Consider the following 14,368-nt stretch of genomic DNA (forward strand, 5'->3'; position numbering starts at 1 on the left):
GTAAAAAAAACAATTTTGTTTTTATTAGAAAATAAAACATACGAACCCGGCGCGTAGCACCGGAATACCACTAAATGTTAGATAAAACACATGAGCCACTTTTGTAGTTTTATTAAGAATGATTTTAGTTGCAAGGTTTATTATGGAAGCATAATAGTTAGAGGTATAAAATGGAAGTACTTGCCACTTTGGAGATTTTTCATGGGATTTTTTCTTGTTGTTTCTTTAATATTGCAAACTGCATGAGACCGTGGCTGCGTGTGTGTTTTAAGAGATTATCCTAGATTACATACAGAGCAGGTTTTGAATTTTATAAGTAAAAATTGAAAAATGTTATTTATTCTCTTATTTATAGAAAAATAGGAATCTACATATTAGAAGAGAAATAGAGACAAATTCAAGTAGATTTACATACTTAAAAAATATTATTATAGAAATAAATATAGAAATGTGTTGGACATGTTTTAAATATACAAGAAAATCACAACAAGTAGTTATTCACCAGATCAGAATTACAAGTTTCTAAAATAAAAATGGAAGATTTCATCGCGTTTCGAAAATAAAATTCATAAGAAACACATTTCTAATACATTTTCACACGTTTCCAATAAGATTTCCATTCCAAAACGTTTCCGGAATATGAAAAGGATCTCAGATTCGTGCAACCTAGAACAGTAACACCACATTTTAGGGTGGGTTAATACGACAACGTATACCCGTAAAGAAAACAAGGCTATTGGGCCAAAGATTAGGATATTGGGCTAAGGAAGAAAGAAATCTACAGTAGAGGTATTTTAAAATTCGACCGAAACGACAACGTATAGGAAGGGATGCTTATGCTGCACGACGAAGCAGAAGTACAGTTTGTTACCATTTCATTCATTTGCCTTCCTTCCCCTCTCGATGGAGGGAGACAAACAAACGCACGATGAGAAGCAGTCATCAGAGGAAGAATCAATTCGGAGAGAGGATCCCGAAACTGAGAAACCGACACCGGAGAACACTGGTGGATGGGGCTGGGGGTTCTCTGTGCTCTCAGATCTTCAAAAAGCCGCCGAAGATTTATCTCGTAATGTAATGTCCCGATTCCGATTTGACCTACTTTTTTTTTTTTATGTATTCTGGAAATGCCTTGGAGATATCGGATCCGAGTGTACAGTAACAAATGATAGCGATTTAGTGTATTGTGTATAAATGTGTAGGAAGATGATGGTGATGCAAAATAATCATAAAGAAATGATTTTTTATATTTTTCTTTTAATGTTTATTTGGTCATTGAGTTTTTGCAACGCTGATGGGATTATAATTAGAAGTGATTATGTTTCCCTGTATCTTCTTTGAACCAGAGTTTTTGGGAATGATGCTCATCTTCTCGTGTAGGCTGCAGCAGTGGCAGAGAAAGCAGCGAAAAGCATTGCGGATATGCAAGAAGCGGATGAAGACTCAGAATCTTCTGCCAAGGAAGAAGAGATAACTGATACAGAGCAGGATAGTGATGATGAGAGTGACAAGTTAAAGAAGTTAGCTTTAGGCAAATTGGAGGATGCAAGTGAAGAGTCTCTTCTTAGCCAGGCAAAGTGTTTTCTCTTGCTTCTTATAGCCCAAGCACCCGTTGACCGTTGTGATGATATTGATAATGCGATATTGCTCTTTACTACATAGACCTTTTGTTTCTGCCCATAAGTTTTATGCTTATATGTTAAAATTTACGTAGTTTCTATATGTTGCCTTTTCCAGGGTTTGAAGGTTTTCGATGATTCAGTTGAGAGTTTCACTTCTGGAGCTTGGATGGCGCTAGGAAATGCGCTAAAAGGAGGCACAAGTTTGATGCAAAAGTATGTTACTTTTCTTTTCTTTTGTATGTCACTGAGGGTGTAAAAAATTTGTGAGTGGAAATGGTTCAGGTCACTAACGTTATACCCTGACAAAAACGGAAATAAGATTTAGCTGGACTGCAGTAATTTAAAGGATTTATCATTTATCAATTCAATGCTGCGTGAATATATTTAGGTAAGTTTTAGCCTGAAATTAATTACTTCAAATTTCGGAGGGTCTAAATACTTGGCTGACTTAACAACAACAGGAACATGCTCAGTATAATCTAATAGATTCTTCTTCTGGTAAATTTGCTTGCTCCTTTGGTTCTCTATTACCAGTAAAACGTTGGGTAGGCTGTACGTGTCATTTGCTAACGATAAGAATACATTTTTACTGGCAACTGGTTAGACTGTAGTAGCTTAACGATTACAGAGGTCTTGTGTTTTTTAGTAGCGACTGCTTTTCCTATGAGAAGACAATGTTCAAGTTGTTGATGCTCCATTATTTCTCTTGTAGGCTTGAAGACAGTGTCCAGCAAGGTTCTTCGCCTAGGGAAGCTGGATCTGGTGCACCGTCTCTATTGGAGGTTTGTGCTGTTTGTGTCTTCTTCTGTCTTATTTCTTTAGCTTAACATTTCGTTTAGCCCTTTCTTCTGTTTTTCTTTAGCTCAGCATTTCGTTTAGCCCTTTCTTCTGATATGCAGACGGGAAAAGCATTAACTGCCAAAGGAATGCAAGTTCTTGAGTTTGTTGGCAAGGAGACTATGGATTTATTGATTACAGAGACTGGTCTCGGAAATGAGAAGAACAGGGATCAAATGATGGAGGAAGTGACGTTTGATCGATGCTTTTACATTTATGGTGGTCCTGAGCAGCTCGAGGTGAGATACTTATCTATGAAAATCACTTGTCTGTCAAATTCCTATCAAGTATAATTCTCTTAAACTTTATTTGCCCTAAATTTCTTGCTGTCTGATGATTCAGGAATTAGAAGCATTGTCAAGCCACTATACTCTGTTGTTCAACAGGAGAAAGGGGAAACTGTCGCAAGATGAGAAAGTGTTGTTTGATGGGACGCTCAAACAGATCCAGCAACTATTCAGCTTCGCTGATGAAATGAGTGGACGTAAAGCAGAGTCTGACAAAGGGAAGAAAATAGATATTAACACCGAAGGCAATGATGATGACATGAAGAATCTGTACAACTCCAGCGTCAGCAAAGCTGCTGATATGGCTGCTGGGTAATCATAACTATTCTCCTTTCCTTCTCTCAAATTATACTCTTTAATATTTCTCTTTTGCTCTTTTTATGTTTCTTTTCTAATCAAAATCACCGTAATACGTTCCTTCAATACCCGGCAATGTCATAGGAATCTGTTGTTTGTCCCTCCGGATCCGTAACCAAATACAGATTAGAAACTTGAAATCTACACAAAAGTTTATTTTATGGTTTGTCTTGCGTCAAGAAAGTTCCCATGTGAAGATTAAGTGATAAGTGCGTATGTAGTATATTTCTTTGATCTAATTATATTTGCTTGTCACTTGTGATGATTTCAGGTTCACAAACGCTTTAGCGGGTCTAAACATAAACGATACGATCCAGCGGACCGGTGGCAGGCTTGACTCTCTTCACTCAGAAGGAGTTCATGTGCGAAGAGTGTTCCCTTGTCTCTCTTAGAATATAAAGATAGTTCTTTCTTGTACCACCAGTATCTTCCTTTTTGAGGGAGGCCGAATTGAAACCTATCAACTAATATGAAATTTTGTTCTGCAGGGACTTTCTGAGATGTGCTGTTTTGCAGTCACTCATCTGCTTATCCTCGGTAAATCCATGACATCTCATGCCAACAGAGTTGAGGATGAAGACGCTGAGACATTAAAAATCGAGTGGCCAGAGGATCCCACTGAAAAAGCTAGGCTGATTAGAGGTAAGGCAGAATTGATGGCTGGATATGTGGAAGCAGTTTCCAACAGTTTTATAACAGGTTGGTCCATAATCATTTCAATTTAGTTTGGGGTTTTATTTTGCCTTAGTTTTATACTGGTTTTTAGTTTGGGGATGCTTGTGAAACTAGAGAAAACTAAAAGGGTGAAACTTTTCGAATATACTTTTCGTAATTGCAGGTATATCAGATGTCTCTGAAACATTCTCAGCTGCGATCAAAGGAGCTGCCGCTGATGATTCCAAAGATGAACTTCTGAAAACATCAACCATGGAGGAAAAGGCAAGCACTTTCAACAATAGTCTTCGCTCTGACCAAACCACAGCTATCACAAAGATCCAGGAAGGACTTCAATACCTGTCCTATGTCGTGATAACTACCTCAATGCCCTCTGCTTGATATAATAAGAGAGTCAGATTGGTCTTGTTTGTGCGTTTTCCTTCTTAATACATGACTCAGGATCCGATTCAGTTTCCTTTGTAGATATTATCTCTTTCGCCAGCTGCTCTTATGGCAAGTCATTTCCACTTTAGCTGTACTCTGTTATTTGGATCTTAACTTTGATAACATCTGAAAACAAATATTAAAAGAAGGGAAGACGGATTAGTTTTCTCCAACAAATAAACTGTAATATTAAGATTCACTATAACAGCTTAGCTAGCCAAGCCAGGAGAGCATGACACATATTGTTGATGGGAGACTCCGACCTTTCCATAATACATTGTCCATCTTTGAATTTTTTACATGTGGAACAAGTGTAATAGTAAACTTGTTGAAAAATATCTTATGTGAATTTTATCAAGTGCGTGAGAACACTAACTACTCTATTGATGTAGACACTATCTTCATAAAATCAAAACCTAAGCAGTCCATTGTGAATACTATCTTCTTTGATGAAAAGTCTTTATACTTTGCACTGCCCAACAGTATTTTGTATACGAAATCATCTATGCCTTCAGAACTAACTAATTCAATACTTTCTATGTCTTAGCAACATAACATCACCAAGCTCTGTGAGCCCATTTGTTCTGGTGAATATAGATATATATATATATTCTGACACGTTTTTCTCTATCTTTTGAGATTTGAATTTGTTTTTCCCATAGTATTTCTTCTATTTCTACCATTTGAGGATATTATGAAAATGTTTATGTATTTAAAACCTTTTTTAAAAAATTTCTTGTGTACGAAATTATCTACAAAAATAATCATTTTTATACATGGGTCATTTTGCTTAGTATTCATAACAACCTTATTTATTAAGAATATAGCCATGCATTGATATCATTTGAAGATATTACGAAAATGTTTATGTATTTAAAACCTACTTTTCCTAATTTTCTTGTGTACCAAATTATCTATAAAAATAATCATTTTTATATATGAGCCATTTTGTTTAATATTCATAACAACCTATTTATTAAGAATGTAGCCATACATTGATATATGTGTCAATTTAGTATGAAGTGGGCAACGTTCTCCTTCTCCGCGCGTAAGGATTTTTAATATAATGGTCGATATTGTACTATACTATTTTTTAAAAATATATAGTAAATAATTAATTTATAGCAACAAGAAGATGAAGAAATGAAGGATGAGAAAGATGAAGATGAGTGGCGATGAGTGAGTAAAGGAACATGCAGAGAGAGAGAGAGAGAGAGAGAGAGAGAGAGAGAGAGAGAGAGAGAGAGAGAGAGAGAGAGAGAGAGAGAGAGAGAGAGAGAGAGAGAGAGAGAGAGAGAGAGAGAGAGAGAGAGAGAGAGAGAGAGAGAGAATATTGTACTATTCTATGTTTCTAAATAGAATGGAACACACCAACATTGTGTCTCATTTTAAAAATTAAATCTAACTATATTATATTATATGTCTAAAATAATATAGAATTAAAATCGCGACTATAGAATCTTATAATATAAAATAGAAGATTATTCTCTTCTCCTCTTACCACCTCATCAAATAGGGCAATGAGAGGCTGACACCTGTCCTCTTTTTATAAACAATGCGTTTCAGTACAGTGTGTGGATGTATATGGGATTCATCTTCATTTGGGCTTTATTCTTGGCATTTAACGCGGCCCGTTCTCAGTTGCTCAAGCGCTTAGGGTTCTCATCGTTCTTCGATCTCTACCATTAGGAGAGACATATTTGCTTTAGTCGGCGTCACTATTCCGTTCCTTGGTGTTTCGATCACGACCTTTAACCTTCTTTCCATCAATCAAAATGAAACTCCTTCCAGATTCATCGCATTTAACATGTTCTTTACTCCTTTACCCACGATCTACTCTTAAATGTGTGTTAATCTTCTGAGAGGCGGTGTTTCTACTGGTATAAAAAGGTATGCTTTCCTCCTCTCCAAAGCATCTTCTTTAGTCTCTGTGATATGGCTAACTCCAGAATGTTTTTCTCCGATTTGAAGTCCTAGATTCTCCTCCACTGTTGAGGTCGGATTACTCCGGTTCTGTGAGGTACTCATGTGGGTGGATGTAAATGTAAGTCTGTTATTGCAATCTAAATACTTGTTTGATTGAATATTTCCGGCTAACTGCTCTTTGTTTATCGATTCTGAATTCTCTATTGCTTGAAGAAGGGCTCATGTTCCTTAAACAAAACGAGCTGCTTGGATTATCTATCACAACACTCAGCTCCCAGGTAAACCAATTTTAATGGATCGTTGTATTCAATCAATGATTATCATTTTCCGGGGACCTGTTATGAAATTGTATAACATTGATTATCAGAATTCTCCAAGAAATTTACAGCATGTGCCAATACTCCCATCGTCCTCTTAGTTGCAACCGTGAACGCAAAACGTGTTGGAGGTAATCATTTCTCTCTTTTTCTTAACCAACTGACTCCTAATTGTGACATGAGATGTTTATGTAATTTTTGGCAAATGTTTCTACTAATGTACTTATTTGACCATCCCAGATTTTTTTTTAAAATGTCAGTAATTCAAATTTTTAAACATTTAACTTGAAGATTTTTCTCAGTCAAACTATTTTATCTTTAAAAACTCCAATTGGATATTTTGGCTGTCTTACTGATCTCTTATATTAAATCCATACTTAAGGCCAAATATTATGCTCTTGAAGCGGCAACTGGATCGATGCTTGATAGGTTTTGTTCATCATATAGTTGACTTTGATTACTTATATCTTACCAAGTTCAAGTTGAACTGTAATATAGATTTATTTTACTCTTCAGCTAATATGTGTTCATCTTAACTATGTGTTTATGTAGCCTTATGTTAAATCAGTGTTGCTGACGTTTATTGCTTCTAACCGATTGGAAGATATGTTGTTTGTCTGCATAGCCACAATTGATGATTTTGAACGTGGTACTATATTGCCTGCAGTGATTGTAAAACTAAAGGCACAAGAAGCCCTTCTTCATTGATGTACCCAAAATATGACTAGTTAACCTAGCTGGTGTTGCAAAGTATGAACACTAACCTCAATAATTACTTTTTTGTCTCTGTCATTAACTTTTTTCTCTTAATCACAGGTAGCATGCAAAAGTCTCTGTCTATGACAACGACAACAACCAGACTGTTTTCGTGCTACTTAGTGTAGCAGGTCATGAGTTGACAGGAAAGCACGCTATGGAATAAGTTGACAACTACTTTGAGCTTAGTTGGCTTCAGATTATACCTAGAGTTATTTATAACTCTCTTTTTTTAAAAAAAATGTAGTCTAATGAAAACATTGGTGCCGACAACGACACCATTGGTCAAACACATAAGTTCAGGGTCAAAGTATCTTACTAAAACTTGACAGGGGAGACTAAGTCTATAGCTATTACAAAGGTGCTTTCTTCATCGGTTCTGTCACCTATAACAGCCCAGTTGAGATTGATGTGTGTGCATCTTCGAAAGGTTGTGGGGACCTTACTGATGAGGGAAACAAAACCACCAGTAACACTGATGTAGCACAGAAAGCTAACCGTGCTGCTGGATAATAGAGCATCCATCACTCATCCCAGTCAATGCTAGCATGCGTTGGAGTGTTAGTCTCTATTTTTCTATGTTTATGCTTTGACTAAGTTTTTCTTTATTTGGTTTTCAACTATCGTTGTTGCATTGGTTTAATATTTGAACACAATTTACTTATTTTTAGACTTTAATTTTTCTTAGAGGACTTAATGATTTTGAGGTTCCTAAGCACTTGGTATTTCGTATACTGATGACAACTAATCAATCAGGAATTTTTAGTTAGAAAAATAAACGTTTAACGACTCAAACAGATTGTTTAGACTTTTACATTGTTAATTTTTTACTGGCTCAAATCAACTGTATTGATCCAACCGAAACCAACGCAAGAAAAACACACAAGTTCTTCTTTCACATGCTCTAAAAACCACACTATCGGACAAGTTTTCAAACCTCTTCTACGTTGAAGCTCTCTGGTTAAGAAACAATACCCCAATCAACTGTATAAACGTAAGAATTTTTAAAGCAGACCCAAATTTTTTTATAACTTGACCCATAACAATAACTTACTATCGGATTGATTGTAAGGTTTGTCATCTTGACTGGAATGGATAAATCATCTCCTACCCACCCTCTGCATACTTCAAGCATTACAACTCATTATTCCACTGATTCACCAACATTAATGTTAAGTGTAAGCCGATTAGACAGGATAGGTAGGGCAACATTAATATGTCATAGGTTTTGAATAACGTTATTTGGGCTGAAAAATGTAAACAAAAGCTTAATTTGTTTCACCTTTGTCTCACCTTCTCCTTCTTAGAGAATGGCAAGTCAAGATTGTCAGGGTTCTTCTTTTTTCGCCAGAGACGATTAACAACGGCCAATCATTGCTGGAATCTGCCGTTCATTTCAATTCGACTGTAGTTCTTCTCACCGACAATAGGAAACCGAACAGTTACGAATTACATTAAATCGTTGTCATTAAAGTTCTTCCTAACTCATTCTCCCCATTCATTCCAATGTTTCTCATTTAGTGCATCTCTTCTTCTTACAGTCGGTGAATCTGCACTCTAAATAGTTGAGTTTGTATCCGTATAATTCATCATCTGATGCTTTACATATCGTTGTTACTCGCCTTCTTGGTTTTGGATTAGAGCTCTCTGGCTTTAACGAATCCATGAACGTTTTCTGCGAGCAGCTTGGAGTGAAAGCTCATGGTCATGGGACGGCAAGTAGGATGGTTTTCCTCCCGGTGGAGGAGATGGTGACTGTTTTGACACCACCGTAGTGGGATCGAGGTAGGAGAGAGTGGAGTCGGGGAACTTGTCTTCGATGGAAATGACAGAGGAGATGGTAGTTGAGAAGGATCAGGTGGTTGAGTTAGAGCTGCGGCGGCTGCTGAATTGAGGGAGAGATTAGGAGAAAGAGCGTGTGAAGGAGAGAGGCCATGAATGTGGAGGTTGTGAAAAGGAATGGTTTGACTGAATGTGATGTTACATATTCCGGTGGAGCAAAACAGTCGTGTCTTATCTTGGTCTCCAAGTGCGTGAATCCAAATGTTGTCTTCTCACGATCTATCACCCAATGCCTCTCCCATTACTTGAAACTGCGAGTATAACTATGTAAGTCTATATCCCTGCAAGTCATCACTTCAATCCTTTGACTCTCAAATTCAGTACAAAAATTTTAAATTTGAAAATTCTGGTTTCAGAATCGAAGGCTGATAGGTGTGGCGAGACCATTGTGACAAAGCTTCTGCATTTATGGGAAGCACGGAATGTGAATAAGGGTGGTGATCTCATTGGTGTTTATATTACTTTGGTGGATGAGATGATATATTTTTATTAACTTAAACTCTGATTTTTTATACCACAAATAAATCTTATTATTTCTATTAACTCGATGGAGTAAATCTTATTGTTTCTATTAGGTTCACGGAGAAGACCAGTTTTGTTGAGATTGCAAAGAACATTAACCATATCCCTACGTTGAATCTCTCTTTGTAGTTACAACATGGTCAACTCTGAGGACAAGACAAACAAGAGCAAAAGTGCCTTCTTGGCATGTTCTTTGAGTCTTTAAGATTTCTCACACACACATCAGGTATATCATATTTAAGTATTTTCATATCCGTTAAAACATAGATATTTTTCTTCAAGCTTTCAGTTGTCCCCTAAGAAAATCATATGGATTCTAATTCTACAGAGATATTTTGGTTCGCAATTGGCAGAGGAAAACAAGCTACTAAAACATAAGCTATTGTGAATTTGTTTGCTATAATTGTACTATGCTTTATGTGTATGGACTGCAACAGTTATAACTAACTTCAAAATGAACCAGGCAAAAAGACTATGAAACCACGAAAGAGCTTCTATGGTTAATGGGATTGTTGATACTGATTCACTTAATAAGTGGAGTCAGAGCTTTACAACAAATGTTTCTTGATTACATAGTGTTTGGCTATTTTGACATGTTCATCAAGGTTCACTCTTTAGTCTTTACTAATGAAATTCAAATTGGTATATTTAGTTTTCTGCCTCTTTAGATAGTTTTCACAATCAAATCTTCAGGATTTATATTGTAAGGAGATGAATCATATATATTTTCTTCTGATTTATGTTTGTATAGTTAACAAATTAACCTCCAGCATAAAGTTACCAATTTCACGTCTTCCTTATCGTATGTATTCACTGTATGCACATGCTTTCATGGCAGGAATAGTAGATACTCAGGGTCTCATCGCCCTCATGATGATGACACCGGGCGGGAGAAGACATAAAGCCAGCTACAGTTTTTAAAACGGTGAAGAACTTGAAATGTTGAAATTCCATGTGTACTTCAGCAAAATACCTTCTCATTGCGGTGTTCTTGCTCAAGAAACCCAACAGCATAAGATGCCTGGATGTTGGACTCCACAGAGGGCATGGATAATCGTAAAAGAACTCGGAAGTAAGTTTTTAAAACAGTGTCTTTGTTTCTCTTTTGGTGTATATTTCATAACTAAAAATGATTTGATTGCTGAATTTGATGACAAGTGTATGTATGTAATGATAATTTCTCTGTGTGTTTCTTGATGTATTTGAATAGAATCTGAAGTTTTTTCTTGATGATGATGTCTCCTCCTTGGGATAGCATTCATGTTTTCTCTTCTCATATTATCATCTCATCATAAAGTTATTTAAAAACTTAACTCATAAGAGAAAAATCCATCTATCATATTGTTTATCATGATTCATCAAATCTAAGCCAACAATAAAGTAAATCTTAAGGGAAAACATTTAAAAATTAAAAAAACGAAAACCACAACCAACAAATAATATATGATCAAACAATTTTTTTAAAAATTTAGTTTGAAAATAATTGTATCCAATGACAAGATACAATCAATATAGTCAATATATAGTAATGTATAATAGAATTATTGTAAAGGTTATCTTTTTTAAGTTAGCCAGTAATATTTATTTCAGAAAATTTGTTCAATTATTTTGATAACATGGTTAACTTAATTTTCATATATATAATAGGACATATAAGATTCTAACAAACATGTATATGTATACAGTTTCTCAAAAAAGAACATGTTTATGTACAGTGTAAGAATAGTTTCATATTATCAATTTATCTATCTTTAAATATTTTATATTATAATGAATAAGTTATTTTTTTTACATCGTGAAAATCATTAATTTTTAAGAAAAAAATTATAAAAAAAGAAAATTATTTTTACAATTTTATAATAATTAAGTAAATATATAATTTATAAAATGAATAGTTAATAATGTTGTAAAAACTATGAACGTTAAATATATTTTTAGTTAAAAATAAATTAAACATGTAAATTAAATTTATATTATTTGTCATTAACTCCCCCGCCCGTAGGGCTGGTTTACCCTAGTATTATATAAAATTTATAAAATATATGTCTGTTTTGAAAGTTTCAAATCATTTATGTGTTGAAAAAAAATCTATGTTTTTATCATGTAAACTACAAAGTTCAATATTTATTAACAGAAATTGGAAGCAATTAAAGTAGAAGGGAAAAATATTTGTAAGAAAAGAAAAAAAAAATCATTCAAATGTAAATGGTGCATCTCAAGGGCAATATGTCAATTATTACACAAATATCATAGTATTTTCCTTGCTATGTATACATACTTCATTTAATTCCTACAATGGATATGATCCCAATTTTTTTTTTTTTTATATATTTATAATTTTCTAAAAATAATAATCATGTTTGAAAAGATAATGCTACCTTAGATAGAGAGTTCAGTGATAAGATGATTTATTTAACTCCTCATATGCCCTACACATAGTACATTATGTATCATAATTTATGGGAAAAATGCCAATTCATACATCAATAGTAAACCGCGGTCCCGATCAGTACATACACTAATGACCTGTGCTAAAACATACATCAACGTAGATTTATTTTAAATTTCTTACACGAACTACTATTATGTCTCCGAAACACTGTGACAAGTCGATTCTTTGTTTCTTTTCTCCAAGGTTTAATATTTATAGCTAATACATATTTAATTCTGATATTTTTTTGCTTGCCGTTTGTCTTCTATAGTCATCATCTTCCTCCTTCCTCTGTAACATTACAGCAAGAACCACCACTTCCACTCTCACTTTTTCTATTAGACATATATTTTAAACCATAGATACAAACAACCAAATGGTTTCACTGGTATTTTTTTTTTACTAAAAAAATGGTTTGTCATTGTTGTCAGTGGCGGAGCCACGTTGGAGGCATGGGGGTCAACTGACCCACATGAAATCAATAAATAAAAATTTATAGGCTTATATCCAATGTTGTTATTGTGGTAAATTGGTCAAGATCCCTTCTTTTGACCCGTATGTCACATGTTCATGTCTTCTCTATGTATTATTTTCTGTAATAAATGACTAATCACTACAAGAAAACATCACCTTAACGAGGGCGGTTTTCCTCGTTATTTCGTCGTAAAAGAGGCTTTACGACGAAATAACGAGGAAGCGTGTTTGCTCGTTACTCGTCCGTCGTAACACATATTTCCTCGCTAATTCGTCGTAACTTAGCGAGGAATAAATTTCGTCGTAAAGACGAAGTAGGGCGATTCGTCGTAAAGACCACGTCAATATTCCACGCAAAGACGTCGCTACAATTCCTCGTAAATACCTCGAAATGAGTTCCTCGTAACCTACACGTAAATATCTTGAAAGAGTTTCCTCGCAAAATACACGTAACAACCACGAAACGATTTCCTCGTAAAATACTCGTAAACTTTTTCTCGTTATTTCCTCGCAAATGTTTCCTCGTAAAATAGTCGTTAATTGTTTCTCGTCATTTCCTCGTAAGGTTTCCACGTAAAGAGGTCGTACATTAGCTACGAATTTACTTCGTTTTTATTATTTTTACAGAATTTAAAAATATAATTAAAAAATAATTAAAATTATTTAATTTAATAATAAATTAAAATTTAAAATAAAAATAAATCAAAATGAAAATATTTTATATATAAATAAGTTTTGAATTTATATAATACAACAACCAAAAAAAAAACTAAGGGTCGTTCATCGCCCGGTAGAATTCATCACTCCTCCTCGTAACATCCGCCTCGTTATGTACGTCGGATGACTCGCCTTGAATGGGATGTTGTTGTCGCATGTTCCTCAACATGGACTCCCATTCCGGATTTGTGGCCGCAATAACGTCCAAGAAACCCTCGACTCCACCCATACGAGATTTTGTCGCGGTCAACTCGTTACGCAGCTGAGCGGACTCTCTACGCAGCTCAGTGACTTCATCATCCCGTCGCTGACCATAAGACGATGTCGCTCTCGGAACATCGTTGACGGAACCAATACCCAACGTCCGTCCCTTTTTTTTAGGGACAACCTTAAAAACAAAAAATAAATATTGTAAGTAAAAATTTAAAGTTAAATTAAATGAATAATAAAAAATTAATTTTTTTGAAAATTTACCTCCTCGTAAATCTTATCCACGTCAAGTGTGGATAAGGTGACGGGTAATCCGTCGGTAGACTGCTGGGTCAGCTGAGTCTGGCGGTCTTCAACCCGAGCAACTACGTCGTTGTAGATTTGCTCGGACTTGCCATCTACAAATACGCCCGCCTTGTTCTTGTGGGTCCTCTCGTAAAGTTCCATAAGAGAAGGGAGATGTCCCGTCTCTTTGGCCTAAAAAACAGTTAAGAAAGTTAGAATAAATTAATATATATATTAAAAAAATATTTAATAAAATATTTAATTACCATTTCCAAACGGACACCGGCGTGGGGTTTTTGGCCCGTAGTGTGAAGCATCGGCCCGTTCCCGTGCTCATCGACCGTGTTACGGGAGTTAGAGCAAGCCTGGGCGATTCTAATGGAATCAGGAAGGCGCCAATAACGGATGAGGCCATCCCACACATCCGTGGTGAGCTCAGCGGGTTTGCCACGCTCATACCCCTTCACGATCCAGTCACCCTTCCAGTTGGAGACCGTGTCCAACAAGCGAACTTTCGCCTTCGCGTTAAACTTCTTCCTCACCCTCTCAGTGATCCCCAAGGCCCAAGTATATTTTTGCTGTTGGAAAAATAAATTAACAATTAGTTTTTTAGAAAGTATATATATAAATCATGAAAAAATTAAAGTATATATAATTAATTAATAGAAACTTACAGCGTAAATT

At 35.3% G+C, this 14,368-nt stretch overlaps 2 protein-coding genes across 4 annotated transcripts; both read left to right on the top strand.

The window, feature by feature from the left end:
• The first annotated feature begins 816 nt into the window (after positions 1–816).
• On the top strand, positions 817–4,381 carry LOC106445622. Of its 2 annotated transcripts, none has more exons than XM_013887211.3 (9): positions 817–1,074; positions 1,381–1,572; positions 1,738–1,835; positions 2,335–2,404; positions 2,522–2,698; positions 2,802–3,058; positions 3,375–3,465; positions 3,592–3,802; positions 3,942–4,381. In XM_013887211.3, the coding sequence occupies exons 1-9, from the start codon at positions 904–906 to the stop codon at positions 4,157–4,159; spliced, it is 1,485 nt and encodes a 494-aa protein (XP_013742665.1). In that variant the 5' UTR covers positions 817–903; the 3' UTR covers positions 4,160–4,381. The 2 variants fall into 2 exon arrangements, with proteins under 2 accessions (XP_013742665.1, XP_048618374.1); XM_048762417.1 differs by having other exon boundaries at positions 858–1,074; positions 1,347–1,572.
• A 1,144-nt stretch (positions 4,382–5,525) lies between these two features.
• LOC125590719 lies at positions 5,526–11,671 on the top strand. 2 transcript variants are annotated; one of them, XR_007326725.1, is made up of 7 exons: positions 5,526–6,094; positions 6,176–6,248; positions 6,344–6,408; positions 6,498–6,578; positions 7,115–7,197; positions 7,264–9,312; positions 9,402–11,671. XR_007326725.1 is itself a non-coding variant. In XM_048764459.1 (5 exons), the coding sequence occupies exons 1-5, from the start codon at positions 6,048–6,050 to the stop codon at positions 7,173–7,175; spliced, it is 327 nt and encodes a 108-aa protein (XP_048620416.1). In that variant the 5' UTR covers positions 5,526–6,047; the 3' UTR covers positions 7,176–7,917. The 2 variants fall into 2 exon arrangements, 1 of the variants encoding a protein (XP_048620416.1); XM_048764459.1 differs by lacking the exon at positions 9,402–11,671 and having other exon boundaries at positions 7,115–7,917.
• The last annotated feature ends 2,697 nt before the right edge of the window (positions 11,672–14,368 follow it).

The sequence above is a fragment of the Brassica napus genome, chromosome C7 (genome assembly GCF_020379485.1).
Source record: "Brassica napus cultivar Da-Ae chromosome C7, Da-Ae, whole genome shotgun sequence".
Taxonomy (NCBI): domain Eukaryota; kingdom Viridiplantae; phylum Streptophyta; class Magnoliopsida; order Brassicales; family Brassicaceae; genus Brassica; species Brassica napus.